The sequence below is a fragment of the Manis pentadactyla genome, chromosome 2, assembly GCF_030020395.1.
Source record: "Manis pentadactyla isolate mManPen7 chromosome 2, mManPen7.hap1, whole genome shotgun sequence".
Classification (NCBI taxonomy): Eukaryota; Metazoa; Chordata; class Mammalia; order Pholidota; family Manidae; genus Manis; species Manis pentadactyla.
This window is the reverse complement of record NC_080020.1, coordinates 191,181,055-191,202,259: the sequence shown is the minus strand read 5'-3', so window position 1 is coordinate 191,202,259 and position 21,205 is coordinate 191,181,055. Positions and strand designations below refer to the sequence as shown.

General features: G+C 37.8%; 1 protein-coding gene across 5 annotated transcripts in view; it reads right to left on the bottom strand.

Annotated features, from left to right (window-relative positions):
• PSME4 (proteasome activator subunit 4) overlaps window positions 1-14,969 on the bottom strand; it is a 106,065-nt gene extending 91,096 nt beyond the window's left edge. For 3 of the 5 annotated variants that reach the window (XM_036925935.2, XM_036925936.2, XM_057497209.1), the window contains exon 1: window positions 14,702-14,968. In XM_036925935.2, the coding sequence (XP_036781830.2) occupies window positions 14,702-14,943 (242 nt within the window). In that variant the 5' untranslated portion in view covers window positions 14,944-14,968. Of the gene's footprint in view, window positions 1-14,701 lie in introns of all 5 variants that reach the window. The other 2 variants (XM_057497210.1, XM_057497211.1) reach the window with 1 other exon arrangement.
• Between the last annotated feature and the right edge of the window lie 6,236 nt (window positions 14,970-21,205).

Sequence of the window (21,205 nt, the reverse complement as noted above, 5' to 3'; positions counted from 1 at the left end):
GAGGATACCTAACTGCTTTTCTTTTCAGAAATTCCTCAAAATTTTTGTTTCTCAAAGAGCACTCTTTTTCATGATTTCAGGCTGTTGTGTTTTTATTTAGCTCTATTGAGTCATTTCAAGTTATAATCCCATGATTTCACTTTAGTACTATGTGACTATTCAGTACGGAGGGGAGAGCAATGAGACCTGAGATACTGTTTTGCCTTTGCCAGTAATTACTAAGAACTTCCTTAACCATCCTGGGTTCAATGGATTAGTTAAGATGATACACAGAAACCCCAGGCCCAGGGCTGCCAGAGATTCTTCAAGCTGCTCAGTAAGATTGGTACAGCCTCCTGAAGCCTTTCTTAATTTCACTTGCATTTAGGAGTAAAAGCTAAAATAATTAAAATGTCACTCTCCCATGAAAACAACTATATCCCTAAAAAACAGCACACATTTTAAAGATAAAACAGAGGAATTCAAGGAAGGCCTTGCTATTGCAGGCCTTGCCAGGACTCAAGATGCCGCTGGGGCTATGCACTCACTCTCCCCTGTTGGATACTGTGGAAAGACTGGAGAATACTGCTCTGAGCCACTGAAATAACTGAGCTGCAGACTACTGCATTTACTGTCCTAGGAAGACAACTGTGTGCTTAACATTGGGGACCTGAGGTTCACAGAGCACAGAATGTAAATACTATGAAAAGAGAAGTCCAACAGGGGTTTCCTAGAAGAGCCACCACTGCTAACAAAACTATAGATTTTAAGGTGATTACTCAGAAACCTTCTATGCATTTCCCCTGTCAACCAGCAAATAGTTCTTGTCAATCAAAAAGTGGCCCTTGCCTCAGAATTTTTCAAAATGCTGTCCAAAAAGATTCTTTCTGAAGAACACATAAAGTACTGAAGAAAATTACTAATCAGTCTCCATTAAAATTAAGACCTTCTACTGACAACAAAACATCATTAAAAGTGAAAAACCCAGTCAGATATTTGGAATATACCCACCCATCTGACAAAGTACTCATATCCAAATTACCTAAGAACTCTTTTAAATCAATAAGAAAAAGACACAAACCCAATAAAGAAAAATGGGCAAAAGACTCAAGCAGGCACTTTCTCAAAAGACAACATGCAGGCGACTAATAAGCCTAAGAAAAGATATCTTTATCAGTACCTATAAGTAAAAGCAAATTGAAACCACAATAAGGCTTCACACCCACCAGACTGGCTAAAATTAGAAAGCCTAACAGTACCCAGTTTTTGTGAGAATATGGGAGCAACTGGACCTTTGATATGTTATTGGTAGGTATATAAAGTGGTACAGACACTCTAGAAAAACCACTTAACATTATCTAGTAAGTGTCTATTAGACATTAGACTGTTTAAAATGCATATTCCTGGGCTCCATCTTAAATCTAGACCATCAAAAATACTAGAAGTATTAAAAGCAATAAAGGTATAACAAAAAGGGGGCAAATGGGGTTAAGAAAACACTTAGTAGACTAAGATTTTCATTTTTTAAGAACTACTCAAGTTGGTTCTTCTGTATATTTATGTTCAAAAATCCTACTTGGGACCATATTTAGAAGTAGTCCATTCCCTTTTTCCAATTAATTTTCACATTCAATTTTGGGACTGAAAATCACTGTAAGGTTGAAGGCACTAGGGGGAGGAGTGAGCACATCAGACACTGATGACGTGCCATAGTCCCCGGCTGCTGCCCCCTCCCAACCTGAAAAATGTGCCTTAGGCTAGCCAATCCTCATGCGCTGTAAATCTAAGCTCTGCCTCCCCCTACCTTCTTTAAAAACTCGCTGCCTGCCCTGCTGAGTGTGACTTCCCCGGCCTGTGAATAGCCAGATGGGGGAATATCACCAGGGAATGGCGCTCAAATAAACTGCCTGGCCCTCTGTTGCTTCTCGTCATCTGCTTATTTCGGCTAGAATTTATCTTACAATCACTATTCGATATCTCAAAATACTTGAAAACCTTGGTAAGTCATGACTGAACTTTCAATAGAATATTTCTTAAACTATCCAGAATACATAGATGACAACTCTTGTTCCTTCCTCCCACAGAGGGGAAAAAAACAGTGAAAGATAATATAGAAGCACTTTTCAACTGCTTCCTCCTTACAACCTCATAGAGTATTAATCAAATGCTTTAATTTTTCATCTCAAGTAAAGACAGTGGCATAACAGAAATGATAATTATTTAACAAAATGTACAATACTACCAAGATTTCTCCTATAGTAGATCCTGAAAGACAGTTTACTATACATTACAAGGAAAATTAAAGTAAAATATATAATTATGTAAAACTATTTTGAATGAACTAAGAATTACAATTTGGCTAGAGGCTAAAAATACTGGTTTTCCATGCCAGCTTTTGTCATTCTCCAGTTATTTTTCTTCAAGGTAATGCTGGTTTCTAAAGTTCTAACTATATCCATCAGTAAAATAAAATTAACATAGTTTCAAAGCAACATTAAGACTTAATTGTAATTATAAAACATATAAGACATTTAGCAATGATATTTAACTTTATGTAAATGCTTTAATTGGGTAGTCCTACTCAAAAGACAAAAATGGAATTTTAGCTTAAAATTTAAAAGCCAGAATTTAACTATTTTCACTGAAAGCCCTTAAAAGTATTTATAGATTTTTCTTAATTCTACATCTAGCAACATGTCTTAAGTAAAAATTCAAAACATCAAAGTCAAAATACCAAAAATTTTTCAACATTTGTAATAATACAATTTACTGCAGAAAAAAAAATCTAAAAAGTTCAAATATGAGAATAGTTTGTTAAATTGTGTTTTATTCCTTTAGACTATAATGTAGTCGTTTTAAATTAGTTTTCAAAGAACTTTAGTGGATGTGAAATGCAAAATCATATTTAAAAAGAAGGATAAAATATACACAATGCTAAGTAAATAAAAATATATAATCATGTAGTAAATTTAAAAGATAAGGGGGTAGAGGGTTGGTTGAAACAGGGGAAAGGGATAGAGAAGCACAAAATCTCAATTGTAATATAAATCAGTCATTGGGATCAAAGTACAGCATGGAGAATATAATCAATAATAACTTAGTATCTTTCTATGTTGACAGACAGTAACTATACTAGTTGGGGTAAGCATATGTCAGTAATTATCAAATCACTATGTTATATACTTGAAACCAATGCAATATTGTATATCAACTATCCTTCAACAATAAAAAAAAGATTAAATGGCAATCACCATAAAATGTTATATCTGGGTGGTAAAATAGTCATTTTAATGTTCTTCTACATATCTGTTTCAAAATTTCCTTAAGTAAACCAGCTTTATTTTTATAATTAAAATTAACATAAAAACATTTCACATCAAATTTATTATAAAACACAATGCTTAAAACTAGGTAATCAGTTATTTCTGCATTTCTACTATTACCTCACTAAAAATATCTCTTAGCAGTCTATTAAAGTCCTATTTTAAAAAGCACAGAAGTTGTATGGTTCTCAGTAGCCAAAAATGACATCATATAATGTGAATCACGATAATTAACAACAATGGATATTTAAATCCACTGAATTCATGATACTAAAAAAATATAAATACAAACAAAGGAAGACTTCACAGAACATACCTTTGAAGAATGTTAGGGTAACAAGTCATCTTACAAACTGGTATAGGAAAGAGAATCAATCAAGCATTATTTTCCTCCCCCTGGTATAGGAATTGTACCTCAAGGTAAACAACAGCTTGTGAGGAAAAGTTCTTTAGAGAACTCCAGCTAACAAGAAACAAATAAAAGGTATCACCATTTCGCAACCTCTAATGGACACAGGATGGCTATTAACATTACAGAAAAAGAGAACCAGGGACTGCATCTCCTGAAAAAAGTAGACAATACCACCTACTGTATAGCCTTGAAAAAGAAAATGAAACTTTATGTGCTGAGTAACAGCAACAAAATCAATTACTGTGTGTCTTTAACATTTCAATCTGACTTAGACTGAAGGTAATAAGATTACATAATTAATAAAGCTGACTTTAGAAGATGTGGATAGAAATTGTGAGCTTACAGAAAGTATGCCATTTTCAATTTTCTGTGGAACACCTATAAAAACTGGTCATAAGCTAGGCCACAGAGAAAACCTCACTTAATTCTAACATGTGGACATTAACCTAGCCAGTCTGATTATAATAAAATTTAAGTTAGAAAATATTAACAAGTATAACAAAAAGAAACCGAATCATTTCAAAATAAATGAGTCTTAATTTAGAAGCCAGTATCAGACTTAAGGCATCACCCATCCCCTCCCAAGGGGTACTTCTTTTGAAAACAGATTCAGGACAATAATGACTGTTTATTACTATTTAGTATTATCCTGAATCTAGATTAAAGACTAAAATATACTAGGGAAACAGAAATAAGGGAAATTGTTTAGGAAAGGTAGAATAGTAAGGTGTCAATGATTATACCTAAAACATCTGAGACAATCAACTAAAAAACCATTTAGATTAAATAAGAAAACGTTCAGAATATGTTTTTAAAAACAGCCTTTCTATATGGCATCCAGATAAAAAAAAATAATGGTAGCTGAAGGAAAATTGTTCATGATACCAACAAAAAGATTAATTAGAAATTTCCATATTAGAAATATGCAGGAATTACATTGCAAAACAATAAAACTGTTCTAAAATGTACAATATTTGAATAATGAGACACAGCATTAGGAAAAAAACGTCTTACTGCCTGACAGCTAAGGCCAAATGACAGGTGTTTTACATTTCACAGCAAGGAAAACTACCCTGAACAGTGAAATTCCTGAACAACTCCAAAATTTAATTCAGACATTAACTTCAACTCCTTCCCCTACCCAAACAAACCACACATACTTTACTGTAGCTACCTCAGTTCCAGTCTTTTCCTTCTGTTTCTAAGGTGTCACCAAAGAGAAAAACCAAAAAATTTAAAAAGGCAGAATTAACAGAGAAATGTAGAAGATCAAGAATTAAGCACTTTGATTTTATTCCAAGACTAAGTCCTTGATTATTACACATAATATTAAAAATGCAGATACAGCTTCTCACTGCTACTAACAGTGGGTGAACAGATAAAATAAAAGGTTTCCTCATAAACCTCTTCTATTTTCACTTAATTATCTGTTTTTTCAAAAAGCATTTCTAGAGCAAATGACACGTACAGAGAAGAGTATTATTCGAATAGTTCTTTTAGGCCAAGAACTCAGTGAGATATGAGGAGACATATACCAGGAAAAATAACTATACAGAAATAAAAGGGGGATAACTGAAGTACTACAGTTCTCCGATTCTTTTTTTTTTAACCAATGTTTCATCGTATGTCAGTGATCATTGAACTTAATCTTGAAAGATTCAAAAGTTGTCATCACTCTGAATAGGCAACCCAAGGTCAAAATAATCTGAGCATTTGGGGAAGCAAGTCAAGCTAAGGATCAAGAAAGGAGATACACTGTCACAAACAGAGAATAATTTTAAAGAATATTAATTACGAGCGACTCCTGGGTATGGAACAAAGGCAAGTTAGGTGTTATCCAAAGTGAAGAATGCCTTATGGTTCCACACTAGCTTGCTTTGCAACTTCCAACATTATAATCAACTCTAGATAGAATATTCATTGATTTCAACACAGTAGCCAAGCAAACAGCAGCAACATCTTTCTCTACAGGTTTGTTGAGAGTTCAAACTGTTCTATGTAAGTCCCTTGGGTAAGTCATTTAATGTTGTGTGTAAAACCTGGGTTTCCTTAAAAGGCTACAGTGATGGATAATTATTAATGTACATGAATGAAACTGATTTAACTGTTCTGGAATGGGGCCCCAGGTACCAGTTGTTTTTTAGTAAGTTTCCCAGATGTCTCACATTTACCAACTACCATATCTTAGCAGACTGTCTAAAGCACAACATATGCTTTTTAAAATCTACTTAAATCATTAAAAATGTATTGTAATGCAGTCTGTTTCTGTTTATATTTTAGTTATTAGGCTAACTATATCTTGTTTGCCTACTATACATTATAATTATTTTCTTCTGAATTATTTGTTCATGTCCATAAATGCCTATCCTTTAAGACTTTCTCCTACACGAAGTCTTCTTTCACTGCTAGCCAGAAGTGCTATCTCTGTCCTCTCTGACCCTTAATTGCTTTACCAAACTTGAGTATCTTCCACATCCTATCTCATCCTATAGTTATACATGTATACTTCATTGTATTTCTTAGATGACTGAAAGATACCTGGTGGCAAGGACTGCACCTTTATACCTATTTAACCCTCAGCTCTAACCAGAGATGAAAACAAGGTGGACATTCTGAGATATATTTTTACAACTGATTGTACAATTATATCTCAAGGAATATATTGACTTATGTAATTATAAACACCTCAGCAGGGCTTTCCTTTATTTCTAAAAGGAAAAAAAAACCCTTCAAACTAACAATAAGTATATTACCAAGTTAAGCAAATCAGCTTTAAAACATCAAGACTAGATTTCCAAAACACTTATAAAACAGCTCAATTTTTTATCTTTACCAAGTATAGTATCTCTGATAGAAGGCTCTGGACAAGGAGATCTTAGGTATACACTTCTCTGTATTCCCATGCAGTACATGTCGAACAGCACTCACTAGAATTTCAGCATATTGTATTTCAGAGTTATGTTCTTTATGACTTATTAAAACTGATCATTTCTAGAGTAATAAAGTCACTGCCCATTAACACCTAATCATAATGCTTCTTATTCCCAGTTATTTCTCACTTGAGGCATGGATAAAGGGCACTCATTCCTTGAAATGTTTTACTATTGGTCATTTAAGAGCCAGACATAGCATAAGCAATAGAGGCATAAAAATAAATGCTCTGGAGCACACAGCCTGGAGAGGGAGACAGGTACCTGATCATTCCAATATGATGCTCTGAGGAAGAACTTTTTAACAGTTGTACGGTCAATTTACTCATAGCTTTGTTCCCCCACATTAAATGGCTTTCGCCGAATAACTTCTTACCTAACCAAATACTACCTCAAGGCTCAGATCAGTTCTCCTTCCCTGGGTAGTCCTCTCAGGCTATACATCTAGGGAGCTTTCCTTCCTCTGGACACATGGTTAAGACCAAGAGCCCTGCTGTTATCAGGCAAATCAGCTGTTACATAACCTCACTGAGCCTCATTTTCTTTAATGGTAAAACTGGGATAGTAATAATACCTACAGTTCACAGGGTTGTTTGTGAAAAATAAATGAAGTAATTAATGTAAAGCCCATAGAATAGCACTAGTACACTGCTGAGCCCTCAACATGTGGTGGGTAGTATCTATACCATTATTTTAACAATCTAGTAGTTATCTCTCATAAGATCCTCCAGGTTGCTGATATATTTAAACTGTTGCAACTTTTCATTTTCATTGCTTGTATCTTTATAGCTCAATAGGTGGGTGTTTATTGTAATTAATATGTAACTCAGTATAACTGAAACAAAGCTCATGAGCATTCACCCTTATTTCCAAATTCACTCTAATAACTCTACCAACAAATAAAAAAAAAAACAAACACCAAAAAACAATAACAAAAACTGGTCAAGATCTACTAAAAGGATTTCACAACCCTTTGGTCATAATTCACAACTGAAAAGTTCTTTGTAAACACATGTAAATGAACATATAGATGAAAAACTCTGAGACCCCCACAAATAATCACAAAGAAAAAAGTTATAGTATGTATTAAACTATGAATTTAAAAAAAAACACATTTTTAAATCATTCCTGAATTTGTTAAATGGCAACATTTTCTTCTGCCATACAAAAAATGGGCACCTCTTTTTGGTATATGCTGACAGAAATTTGCTAACATTTTATTTATCTTGGGAAGTAACCTACCTTCCCTCAGAACACAAATTATCCTGACTAACCTCTCCAGGAATCTGTCCAGAATATAAACATTCACATATAAAAGGCTGTGTTCACAAAATTTCTTGCTCTAAAAACTTCTACTTCACCCTTGGCTTAAAAAAGAAAATTGTTAGAAAATGAAATGAAACACCCACACTTACTAGCCCCAAAGGATTACTAACACCTTCCATTTAGACTGTCTACTATTAGAAGAGTAAAAAGAATTTTTAATAATTCTTAAGCAATCTCCAAGTTATCTAAACTACAATACTCTTCTTAAACCCATTTTGCAGCTGCAATGGTGTAGTTTTTTCTTAGAAAGGGAAACAAATGTTTATTATATTTTTAAACTCTAAAATCTAGAGTTTAGGTATTATGAAAAGCTGTTAGCATAAAAAACTGACAACCACTACCAAAGCTGTATGGTTCTTCTATCAAAAAACTGTAAAAACTATACTCTAAATTTTAAATACTAAATATTTAACCTTAACAATTATTACAGATTTATTTTTAAATAAAAGTCTCAGTCAAATCCCTGATACAACCAGTATAATCTACTTTATTCTCTAACTAACTTTGCTCAACTCTACAGCACCATACCCCTGGCTTAAGGCATCAACCATCCCCTCCCTTCCTTAACCAAAATGCTCCTTCCCTCCACTTCTTTGCTTAAATATATACTTTCTTTTGAACCCAGTATTTAAACAGAACTCATCCCAGATTCCTTTTCTCCACTTTGACTGCAAAAGTAACAATTCCTTAGAACTGCAAAATGCTTCAGTTTACAAAGAACAAAGAGGTTAATTTTAATAGTATTGAGTACATATGAGTGTATACACCACTGTACTAAATGCTGGGAGTGGAGGGAAGGAACTGTAAATGAGACACTGACCTCAAGAAAGCTCACTGTAGAGGGAAGGTATGTACATAAAGAACATAGAAGCATGAAAAAGGGATCAAGAGAGGGCACTAGAAGGGAAGAAATGCTGAGTATAGGCCAAGTATGGAAGTAGACAACCTCAAGATTCCAAATGGTAATATTTATAGTATGTGCTGCTTTGAACATTCCAAAGGCAGTTTTAATGAACATAGAGAGTTTTTTGTTGTTTGCTTGCTGTTGCTTTCATTACCATGTTCTCAGCTTGCTGTTTACATGGTATGAATGAGATTTTGATCTCATTTTCTTCAAAGGTTACAAGGAAACACAGATTTGGATTTTGTATTAAAAAGGTGGGAGTGAGTGTGGGAGAGTCACTAGAAATGAGTCTCAACAGAAAAAAGTTAGCCCTCAGGTCCCACAATGAGAAAAACTGGTTCAGAAGTTGTGTACTTACTTACTAAATAAATAAGCATCCCTTAAAAAACAAGAATTAGCCTCCACTTCAATTTAGAACATGTATTTCAAAAAGTTTTATTTTACAACAATGCAGCAAGACCACTTGAGAAAATAATTTTTAAGTGACAGTTCCAGATTTCAGAACTAATATACACTGTTGTACAAATTTTTTTTAAACTGCCTTTCTCAGTGCCTCAATACGCAGCATTAAAACCCACTGGTCATAATGAGAATTTTTTTATAGGAAGGCACCTAGAATTCATGTTTTCTTTCCCCACATTTGTTGATGGAGCTACCCCTTGCCTAGTCTGTCCTAAATGAACAAGAACGTGTGCTAAGAGAAAGCACACTGGAATTCCTTCAGAAGGCCGAAATCTTTCAGTGACATATCATCCCAAGCGCCAAGCATTCAGAAAATAATTAGTTCAAAAAAGACTCCTGACTCTACTACTCTGTATCAAATTGTTATTAACTTGTGAACCTCTGTGTCTTTGTTTTCTAAAATGGAGATAATTCAAGGGAGTCCTTGTTACCTTAGAATTGATTCTATGCCTCCAAAGAGGGGGAAAAGACATCATAATATGAAAATGTTCATTCATCAGTTGTATTTTTTAATCTCTGCCCATGGGGTCTCTTTATAGTAAACAGACAAAACAATGCAAATGAAATTGAAGCTTAGAAATAAAATCACAAATTTGGCAAAGAAGCAGAATTTCATGAGGTTGATTAAAGAGATAATGGATTTTTTTTTTGGTTTGATGGTATTGAAATGATATAAAAAAATTCCTTTTCCTTTAAATACATACTTTTAACACAAATGAAGTAAAATGCTTCAAAAGCAATGCTGGGAGATGGGACTGGTGGAAGGAACATGATTGGCCCTGGGAAGATGATATGTTAAGACAGGTGATACGTACATGGAATTTATTATATTACTGCCTTCCTTTGTGTATGTTTGATATTTTCCATAACTTAAAAAAATGCTTAAAGCAAACAAAAAATATTAGAACATTCTTCAAACAACATATTCAGAAGAATGTGATTCCGGCAAAAACAGCCAGTTAACTACTGAGGGAAAAACTGGCAAGATGTTTTAAAAGAATGGTTAACAGGAGTCCTTGGAGAAAGGAAAGGCCTCAAATATTTAAAATGTGTGTGTGTGTACACACACACACACACACACACACACACATATACACATTTGACACTACTATGAAAAATCAAATGCGTGCATGTGTGGGGAGAGGGGGTATATGGGAAGTGTGCTTTCTGCTCATTTCTCTCTGCACCTGTAACTACTCTAAAAAATAACGTGAATTTAAAAGAAAAAAATCAAATGTGAATGATAGCTTAATGTTCTATGACACAACTTTGTCAGAAAAATTCATCTCCAAAACCAGGTACTTCATTAATTTTTTTATATGAAAAATCAACTTTCTCACTACAAAGAAAAGTGATTCCCATTTTGAGTGTGGTCATCTAATAACACAGAAAAACCTTTTCTTCTACTTTCTCTAATTAGTTTTCTCTGGTGAATGTGATTGTCAAGAATATTTTTGACAATATAGATATATTATAATTTGTCAAGAATCTTTATTGTATACTTCACAATTTCTCACTCAAACATCAGACACCCTACTAAGTACATTATGTGAACAGACAACTGAAATTCAGTGGTTAGCATTTTCTACTTTCTTCCCTAACACCGAGATGATACAAATTTGGGTGCTCCTGTGGTCACATTACTTTCCACAAGAGGAGGTCAGGGTATTTGATAATTCATATCCTGACTAAACTTGTTTCCAGTGGCTAAGTAATCTAATTAAATACATGACTTGGTTTCAACTGGGATAATCCAGTCCTTATCCAGGAAGCTACATAATGTTCTTAATAATAAGTAAACAAGAGAGCTACAGTTTCATTAGCAAATGAAATGAGTCCTCCATATAATACACAGTCATTTCATTATAAAACAGCACTATATATATATATAACATTTCATTGTAACAAACAAGGCATCTAAATTTCCTTCATAGTATACCATGCCCACACACTTTCACTAAAATCAAATTCAGTTTCAAAAAAGAAACAAGAAAGAAACGATCATGGGTGGAGTAGGCTTGTAGGGAACAGTGCCCCAGTCACTTGTTCTCCCTCCTTTTGTCCTTCCTCCAGACCAATTTAAGGGAACATAGAGCTAAAAAGGCCCTGGGGACTAGCCCAGTGATTTTTCAATAGTGCATGTTGAGCCCTGAGCAGGTTCAAGGGGTTCTACTATCGATGAAGTGTTAGAAGAAAAACCAGCACAGTTTTAGTCTGCCTGAGGAGTCCAATTTTGTGTTTAATACTGTGCTTTTATAAAACAATGCACTGCTAAATTCTAAGTTCGAAAAACTACTAATAGTCTACACTCCAACTTTCCAAAAGAGGACTCTAAGAGAAGTTAAGCAAGACCAAGATGATACTGTTGGTGGCAAGACAGGCAAAAATAAACAGGCCTTCTGCCTAGACCTCACTGCCTCTCATGAAAGGTCCAGGAGGGCAAAGGAGGAAAGTCAAGTTTCAAGGTTACCTTTCCTCAATTTCCTTCATTCTCTACATGGGCCATCTACCAATACCTTTCTCTTAGTGTCCATGAGCTGTCTTTACTACTGTTTTCCAAAGACCACTAGTTTGTGCCTCTCTTCTCCAATGTTTTCTTGCTTCTTAAAAACTAGTCCCTTGATGTAATACATCCCACAATCTCTCTTCAACAGGCAGTTCTAATAAACTGTCTGTACAGGAGAGCTTATATTTATACAGGGCCAATTTTCAAATTACACAGAAATAATCCTTCCTCCAAGAGGCCAAACGCACCTGGAAACGAGTCTGGAAATGAACTGAAACAGAATTACAGTAAGTGCAAGAGGAGGCAAAAAGTCAAAAAAGGGGAACCTGAGGACCTCCCCAGAACTCTACTCCACACAGACCCCTGACACCCAGATTAGGGGTGTACACTTCTAGTCAGGATCCAGTCCTAGTGCCTCTGTACAGCATTTACACTCTGGTTTTCTTTAGCAATGTACTTCATCTATGCAACTATTTCCACTACTTTACAAACTGCTCAAGCAGTCTTTGTAGAAAGATACACACTGGCTTATTTGAGGCTCTTTGGGATAAAAAAATCAAATTATAAAATACCAGAGCAGGAATGTTTCTCAGGAATTTAGTCCAACACCTCATTTCTCTCACAAGAATATTGAAACACACAATTAAAGTAATCACCACAGTCACAGAGCTAGTGATAGAAATTAGATTTTGTTTTCATTACTACTTTCCATTCTTCTACAAAGCAGTAACTATGATCATTACTCATGGAATGGAATTGACAGCTATTATCACATGCTTTGGCATCATTTAGATGTAAACTTGTGCAATACACACAAGGCCTAAGAAACAAGCACAACTATAAACAGGTCACCTTAACATGACTTAGAAGAAAAAATACTCCCAAGATCACAACGTGTGCCACCAAGTTCAAAATGTCTCATAGTATAATCCCAATAATCTGTTTGCAGCATTTAACCACAACTCCAAAATAAAATTCTATCTGATACCATTTCTTGCTGCTTATTTAAGATATAAATGGTTTCGGGTTCATAGGTTATTAAGCCATGTAACTGCAATCTTACCTTAAACACCAAGGACTGTCTCCACCGTGTTTTTAGCCCTTTCTAGGTAAAAGCTTACTTATACCTAGTAAGCCAAAAATAATAAAAACTCTGATTCTAATTTGCCAAGCTTAGGAACAATAAATATGTCAGAAAACAATGCATGGGACTATAACCTGTGTAGATTCTAGATTCATAATCCAAACCAGATATGCATTCACACATTGGTGTATTAGTATATTGTATATCTAAAAGGAGCCATTTGTATCCCCAACAAGGTTATTCTCTGGCAAATGTAATCAAGTGGTTAAAATGGAGAATCACTGGAACTGACAAAGTAACTTTCTTTTTACTGTGCCTGGGTAACAAATTCGCAGGAAGCTCACTAAAAAAATTCCCTGAATTTCAATCATTTACAAAACATTCTTCTGTTCTGACTAAAGATGATTCTTCTCCGTGCTGCTTTTCTTTTTTCCCAAGTCTCTTATGGATTCTAACACCACAAACTTCATTACACTCTAATAAAGAGAAAAGCTTTAACCTTGACATTTTATGGTCACTCTTTGAAAAGGGCAAATTGTTTTAGTTCTACTTTTTAATTAAAAAGGTAATTATTCCCACCACCAAGGCCGCCCACTGGAGATGAGAAATTTCTTAGAGACTCCCTAATAATTGGCAGAAAAATAGTCATCCGGTGAGGAAATGTAGAGAAGACTTGCATTACAAAACCCTGAGTCATCACCCAGTTCACTCAGCAGATTTGGGTAAACACTGGGTAAGTGATTTATGTCTTGTGAGTTCACCCACCCATACCCACATGTATGAGCATACAATGTTAATAGATTTTATGTACAGTTAACCAAATAAGATACAACACAGTTATTTTTTTAAAGTTCTCAACACAGTAAAGATGTCCATCTGGTAAAGTCTCAACCTTTCCCCCAACTGTACTTTTACTCCTTTTTTCCTCCTAATTTAAGGGGAGCTATGGTTTGAAACTCGTTTGTGAAAAATAAATAAACAAATGTTAACAGAAGAAGACTATAACTCCTGAACAAACTAGGTAATCTACACTCAAAAGTTAACACAGGCCGGATACTAATAACCCGGGACAACTTGACAGCTCTCTCCTTTTCCTTAGGTTCGTCACAAGTGGAGCAACATACACTTTCCCGAGGTTCTAAGACTCAACATTCTCAACATTCACGCCTAGTACACAGACTAAGAACCGCATGAGGATTGTTTAAACCAATCTCTTCGATAAAATCTACAAAGAGTGAGCTGGCACCAAAAACCAGAACCCAGAAGTTCTCTCCGTCCTCCTTCCCATTCAGAAAGTTACTAGATGAGAATTAAGGGATATGAAGAGGTGGGGACCGCCGGGAAAGAAAGAACAAGAGGAAGCACGGTTAGAAACCAAATTACTCCCCCAACGCCCCATCTTCTCTGCCCCAAGGTCCAAGGAGGACCCTTGGGAGGCCGCTCTTCTTGTCCCTTGGGTACCCGCCGCCTTCCGGCTCCCCAGCGTCCCGCAGGTGGGAAGACAACAGCCAGACCCTCTGGGATCAGCATCTGGGGAGGACACTTCAGAAGGCCAGCGAGCGTCGGGAAAATCCCGTAGGCAAGTGGCAGGCAGGAGACGTGAGCGCTTCCCAGGTTCCAGTAGCGATCCTGAGACTACTGCTTGGGGACCACCGGCTCGAGTCCGGGCAGAGTTGAGGGTCCTGGTCCGGTGCGGACAAAGAGCACCCACACTCCGAACTCCCTCCCACTGCGCCTCTGCCCCCAGCGCATCCTGCAGGCCCCGACACACTTACGTGGATAGTTTCCTGGTCCAGAAGAGGCCCCCGGGCCACAGCTCTTGGAGCTGCACGGCCCGGCCCAGGTTGCTTTTGATCTGGGCCAGCTGCAAGTCCGACTCGGCGTCCAGCCGCTCGGCGTAGGGCAGTAGCTTGTTGTAAACGATCTCCTTCTGCGGGACGAAGCCCCGCGGGTCCGGCCGGGGGCGCCCGCCCGGCTCCAAGGGCTCCCCGCCGCCCGCCCGCTCGGCCGGCTCCATGAGCCCAGGGGCACCCCCCACCCGCTCCCACCCCAGCCCTCCCCGGTCCCCACCCCTCTCCGGGCTCCGCCTCCTCCGCGGTGGCGTCGCCCCACGGCCGCCGGCGACCCGTCGCCCTCGGTCCGACCGCTGGGTCCCCTGCCCTGGCCGGCGTGCTGCTAGCCCCTCACGCGATCCCCAGCTCGTTGGCGGCGGCAAAGGCCGCTCTGCCCGCCCCGCACTGGCCCGGCTGGTGACGCTGCAGCTGCCGCGCCCGGAGGTTCCGGACAGGCCTCAAGTCACTTCCGGGGCGGGGCGGGGAGGCAGCGTCGGAGGAGCTGCGCGATGAGGAGGTGGGAGCGGCGGCTGCGGCGGGATCCCGGAGCCTGGGCCGGCTCGGAACCCCCATCGCGGCCTCACCGGCCGAGCGCGAGGCTGCCCGCCGCTTCCGAATCCCAAGCTACTGTCCTTCCTTGTCTGGGCTTGCGCCTACCTGCGGCCGCCCTCAGGAGTTAGTCGCCGTGGCCTCCGGCAAAGCAGCCGGCCTAGTCCCGACTCCGAGTTTACGGAAAGCCCTAGGTACTCTGTGTATTCATCCCACTTGTTACTACAGAGCTTTCACTCTCCCCTCTAATCCCTCATCTTTCAGGTCCAGAGAAGTGAACAGTTACCCATTCAACAAGTATTAGTTGGGTTGTTACATTATCAGCTTCTTTTCGGGCCCTTGAGACCAAAAGAGCACGTGATTTCTGCCCTCCAATGTTTCACAGTCCAGAGGATCTGTAGACTAGGGAATAACCAATTACAAGACAATGCCCGTAATTGTTAGGTAAGTACAGGATGCTTGTCTTGGGAACACCTCCAGTGGAGTTCAAACTGGAGGGGCTTCAGGTGGTATACTAGAAATGATAAAGATGAGTTTAAAGGTTGACTGCACAGTTTGTTAGGAAAAGAGGAGGGAGAATATGTATTCCAACTGAAGGAACAACTCACAGGCTGCACACACATGCACTCTAGGAATTAAAAGTTCAGAATGGGTGAAGATTGCTTACAAGAGAGGGGAGTGGAGAATTGAGACTTAGAAGGAAATGCTAGGGAGTTTTTAGAGCTTTAAACTAGGGGCAACAAGAAACAGATTTCAAGCATAGGAGTGGCATGATATAATTTACATTTTTGAAGAATAACTCTGGGTTTGTATGAAGAATGGATCAGAACAGACAAGACTTGAAAACTGTAGGCCCCCTAAGAAGATGTGACATAACAATGGCCTGGATGTCAGTTGAAATGATTTGAGAGCTATTTCATTAAGTAGAATGACCTGGATGTGGTAGTCGATTAAATATGAAGAAACAGAGGGAAGAGACCTGATGATGTCAGATACTGGCTTGGGAAGCTGGGTAGACAGTGGTCCTTCATTGAGACGCACAATAGCAGAAACAGCTTTGTAGGTAGAATCCCTAAGGGATGGGAAAGTATTTTGGTGTATAAATCAGGGGGTGGGGGGTGATCTAAACTAGAATATAGATTACCATATAGGTGGATTGGAGGGTGTAAATCTGGCGAGAGGAAATCCTGGGGCAAAATACCTCTAAAAACCAAAATCGGTCAAAGGGAGAAATAAAGTTTAAAACCCATTTATTGCTTACAAACTTCAGTCCGGGACTTTCTCTCTTTCCTGCTCCAGCAGAAGCAAAACCAGCCCTCCCCCTCACCTCTCAGGTACAGATAAGCCCTCCTTGCCCAGATAATACCCTTCATACCCATTGATATGGAGATGAACTTCTCTCCATCCCTGAGGAATGATGCAAATGCACTAAAGCCATACTTCTTTCCACCTCTGAATGCCCATTGATATGCATATGTACTAAAGCCAGGTGAGGTAGTCTGGAAATGTTATAATTTTACCCACAGAGAGAATGATATATATGGTACTGGTAAAGATAAACTAAGACGTATTAAAATGTTCAAGTTAATTTGAGCAAAAAAATCCATTGGAATTGGGTACCAGCAAGCCAGAAGTAGTTAGGAGCCCCAATAGGAGCCAGGGAAAGACAGTAAAAAGTAAAGACAGGATTGTTTGATTGGCTATAACTTAAAGCCCAGTTGGCTGTTTGCGACTGGTTGTTTAACATTTAGATTTTTAACCTTTTTTCACACTCAGATTTTTTTTTGCTTCAGGAGGCAGCCAAGGCATTAGAGCCACCTAATGGCCTCCTTGTTTAATTAGCTTAGCAGTATGGAAAGGATAGGGCCCTTGACCAACCTCTGAGAGACCCCATATTGAAGGGAGAACAGAGACACCACAAAGAATACTCACAAGAAGCAGTCAGAGAGGTAGGAGTTCTAGGTAAGTGGGCATTCCTATAAGCAAAGTGTTTCAGATGGAGGAAGTGGTCAACGTACAAAAGGTGGTTAACAGGTTAAATGAAATGAGACTTAAGAAGGGTTTATTGGAGTTACTGATGAAGCAGATAAGAACACTCCTTGGTATAAAGGATGGAAACCAAATTACAATTATGAAGGACAAATGGGAGGTAAATAGAGGTAGCAAAAGTGGATAATCTTTTTTAAAAGTTTGGGTGGGAAGAACAGGAGAGAGACAAGGAGGTAGTTGGAATAACAAGAGGAATTTTTGAAGGTGGGCTGTCTTAAATACTGAAGAGAAGTAGAGAGAGGTTGAAGATGAGTGGGTGAGGATGACCCAGAGTGGGAGACAATGGAAGAACTGGCCCTCAGCAGTAAGCTAGAACAGTGCTTTCTTTGTCTGAAGATGAAAGCAGGGGAGGATAGGTGCAAAGGAAGAAAGGTTGGCAGATTTGATGGCTGGTAATTGGAGAAGTTCTTTGTGATGGTTTATTTTTCTTCTCATGAATCAAGAGAATGAGAATGATGGGCAGATGTAGTTTGTAGATTTAAGGAGATTGGAGAAGGTTTAGAATAGTCTCAAAATTCAGGAAACTGATTAGAGGACCATTAGAACTGCTCAGCAGTTAAGGCTGGAAGCATGAATTACCTAACATCTGCAAAATTTAGTGATTTTCTCCAATAATGTTCAGCAGCCCAGGATTGTATGTACGATATAACAGAATGACAAAGAAGCAAGTAGATGTTACGTATGTTGTAGTAGTGATGGTTAGTAGCATTAGTATCATTTGTTGAGCACTTACTTCAGCCAGGGATTTACCTACATTATCTCATTGAATTTTCTGAGTAGAGATCATTGAGTTGAGAATATTTGAAAGAGAGTGGTTAATGTTGAAATTGGTTGCCATCTAAGTGAAGAGAGAAGAGGGCTAGTAGGCAGAGAGGAGAGAGGTCAAGGGACTGAGACCCTGAAGAGAAACAAGAATGATATGAAAGGATTCACTTGAGCAAGGGATGTGGAAGAACAGGAATGACTGAATTTAAGATTTCAAAGCAGTTCCAGGTGATTTTCTAGTCATTTTACCTGGGAACTGATGTCTGACCTGGAAAAGTCAAAAGAATTATTGGCACAAAAGAAGTGAAGTCTCTTTCGATTGTTCTACGTGAAGTTTAATACAAAACACTATTGAAACCCCTTCAGGTGAGAAAGTTGGGAGACCTTAAGCTTCTCTGTGGAACCTAGTCTACTCATCATTGGAGAATGTAGTGTGGGGTCATTTTTCTCTTTTCGTGCCAACTCCCAAGCATTCTTTTTCCCCTAGAGCTCAGGATACTCTGCCAAAGGATAACAGCCCATTAGGCTTTCGGTCAGACATGGAAGGAGATACTGATTTCTTACCGGACCCCTGGAGGAAGCAGACTATAATCACCCTTCTTGGAAGACCTAGAATGTGCAATAGCCCTTCATGAAAAATATTCTGAAGAGAGATTTCTCTTCAAGATGGAGGGATTGGCAGGGATAATTACTGATCAAATATTTATGTCTTTGATATACTTATCGATCCACTATGTTATAATCCACTTATTAGTAGAGAACAAAAATGGCAGGTTGTTAGTTTCATGCCTTCCCCTGCCTTAGTGGTTTCCATGTTATGATGCTAGGGATATATTGACAAGTGGATGACTCTCTCTTGTCAGACCATAATCTTTAGAGGTATTTGAATTATATTAGAATTAAATATCCAGGCTTCTGCTGTGTTGCAGTTATTAAAAACACAAGAATATTGGATCTGAGAAATGAGGGTTTTTTTTTAGTTCCTATATGATTTATAAGTTTTGAATTTTTCATATAAAACCTTTTTGATTCAGCCATTGTATCTACTTCATTTTGTTAAACTAGAGTATATTTGGAGTCCAGTTTTTAATAGGAAGGAAATCAGAGCTACAGTAATGAATCAGCAGTTATTGTACAGTTTTTCTCTTTGCCAGGCATTTTGCCATTTCACTACAATGTAGCTAGATGTAGGCTTTTAAAAAATTTATCTTGAAGGGGATTTGTGTTTCTTAAAGTATTCATATCTTTCATCAATCATGCAGAATTTTAAACTATTTTCACAAGTTTTTGTTCCCGTCCTGTCCTGTGGAATTTCCATTAGACATATGTTGTACCTTCGGATTCTAATCTCCATATGTTATATATTACTTATATATGACTTATATTTTGCAAGTCTTTCATCTTCCTACCTCATTCTGAATAATGTTATTAGATCTTATCGTCTAATTATGTTAGTATTAGATCTTGGTTTTTTCAGGCATTTGTGTGAACATAATTTCAGCTTCTCTGGGATAAATGCCCAGGAGTGTAATTGCTAGGTTGTGCTGGGTTGCATGTTTAGTTTTGTAAATTAAAAAACCACCAAACTCACAAAAGTAAATTTGAAATGGGTCAAAGACCTGAATGTAAGTTATGAAACTATAAAACTCTTAGAAAACACATAAGCAAAAATCTCTTGGACATAAACATGACTGACTTCTTCATGAACATATCTCCCCAGGCAAGGGAAACAAAAGCGAAAATGAACAAGTGGGACTATGTCAAACAAAAAAGCTTCTGTACAGCAAAGGACACCATCAGTAGAACAAAAAGACATCCTACAGTATGGCAGAATATATTCATAAATGACAGATCTGATAAAGGGTTGACATCCAAAATATATAAAGAGTTCATACACCTCAATAAACAAAAAAGCAAATAAGCCAATTAAAAAATGGGCAGAGGAGCTGAACAGACAGTTCTCCAAAGAAGAAATTCAGATGGCCAATAGACACATGAAAAGATGCTCCACATTGCTAATTATCAGAGAAATGCAAATTAAAACGACAATGAGATATCACCTAACACCAGTAAGGATCGCCACCATCCAAAAGACAAACAACAACAAATGTTGGCGAGGTTGTGGAGAAAAGGGAACCCTCCTACACTGATGGTGGGAATGTAAATTGGTTCAACCATTGTGGAAAGCAGTATGGAGGTTCCTTAAAAAACTCAAAAAGAAATACCATTTGACCCAGGAATTCCACTTCTAGGAATTTACCCTAAGAATACAGCAACTAGGTTTGGAAAAGACAGATGCACCCTTATGTTTATCACAGCACTATTTACAATAGCCAAGAAATGGAAGCAACCTAAGTGTCCATCAATAGATGAATGGATAAAGAAGATGTGGTACATATACACAATGGAATATTATTCAGCCATAAGAAGAAAACAAATCCTACCATTTGCAACAACATGGGTGGAGCTAGAGGGTATTACGCTCAGTGAAATAAGCCAGGTGGAAAAAGACAAGTATCAAATGATTTTACTCATATGTGGAGTATAAGAACAAAGAAAAAACTGAAGGAGCAAAACAGCAGCAGACTCATAGAACCCAAGAATGGACTAACAATTACCAAAGGGAAAGGGGCTGGGTGGGAAGGGAGGGAGAAGGGGAAAAAAGGGGGGCAATACTATTAGCAGACATAATGGTGGGGGCATGGGGAGGGCTGTACAATACAGAGAAGACAAGTAGTGATTCTATAGAATCTTACTATGATGATGGACAGTGACTGTAATGGGTTATGTGGGGAGTCTTGATGATGGGGGGAGTCTAGTAAGCATAATGTTCCTCATGTAATTGTAGGTTAATGATACCAAAAAAAAAAAAAACCACCGAACTGCTTTCTGGAGTCACTGTATCATTTTACATTTTCACCAGCAATCTATAAGTAATTCAGTTACTTTGCATCCTTGGCAACATTTAGTGTTGTCACTACTATTTATTTTATTCATTTTGTTAAGTGTGTAGTGAAATCTCATTGTGGATTTAATTTGTGCTTCCCTAATGGTGAATAATGTTGACTATGTTTTCATGTGCTT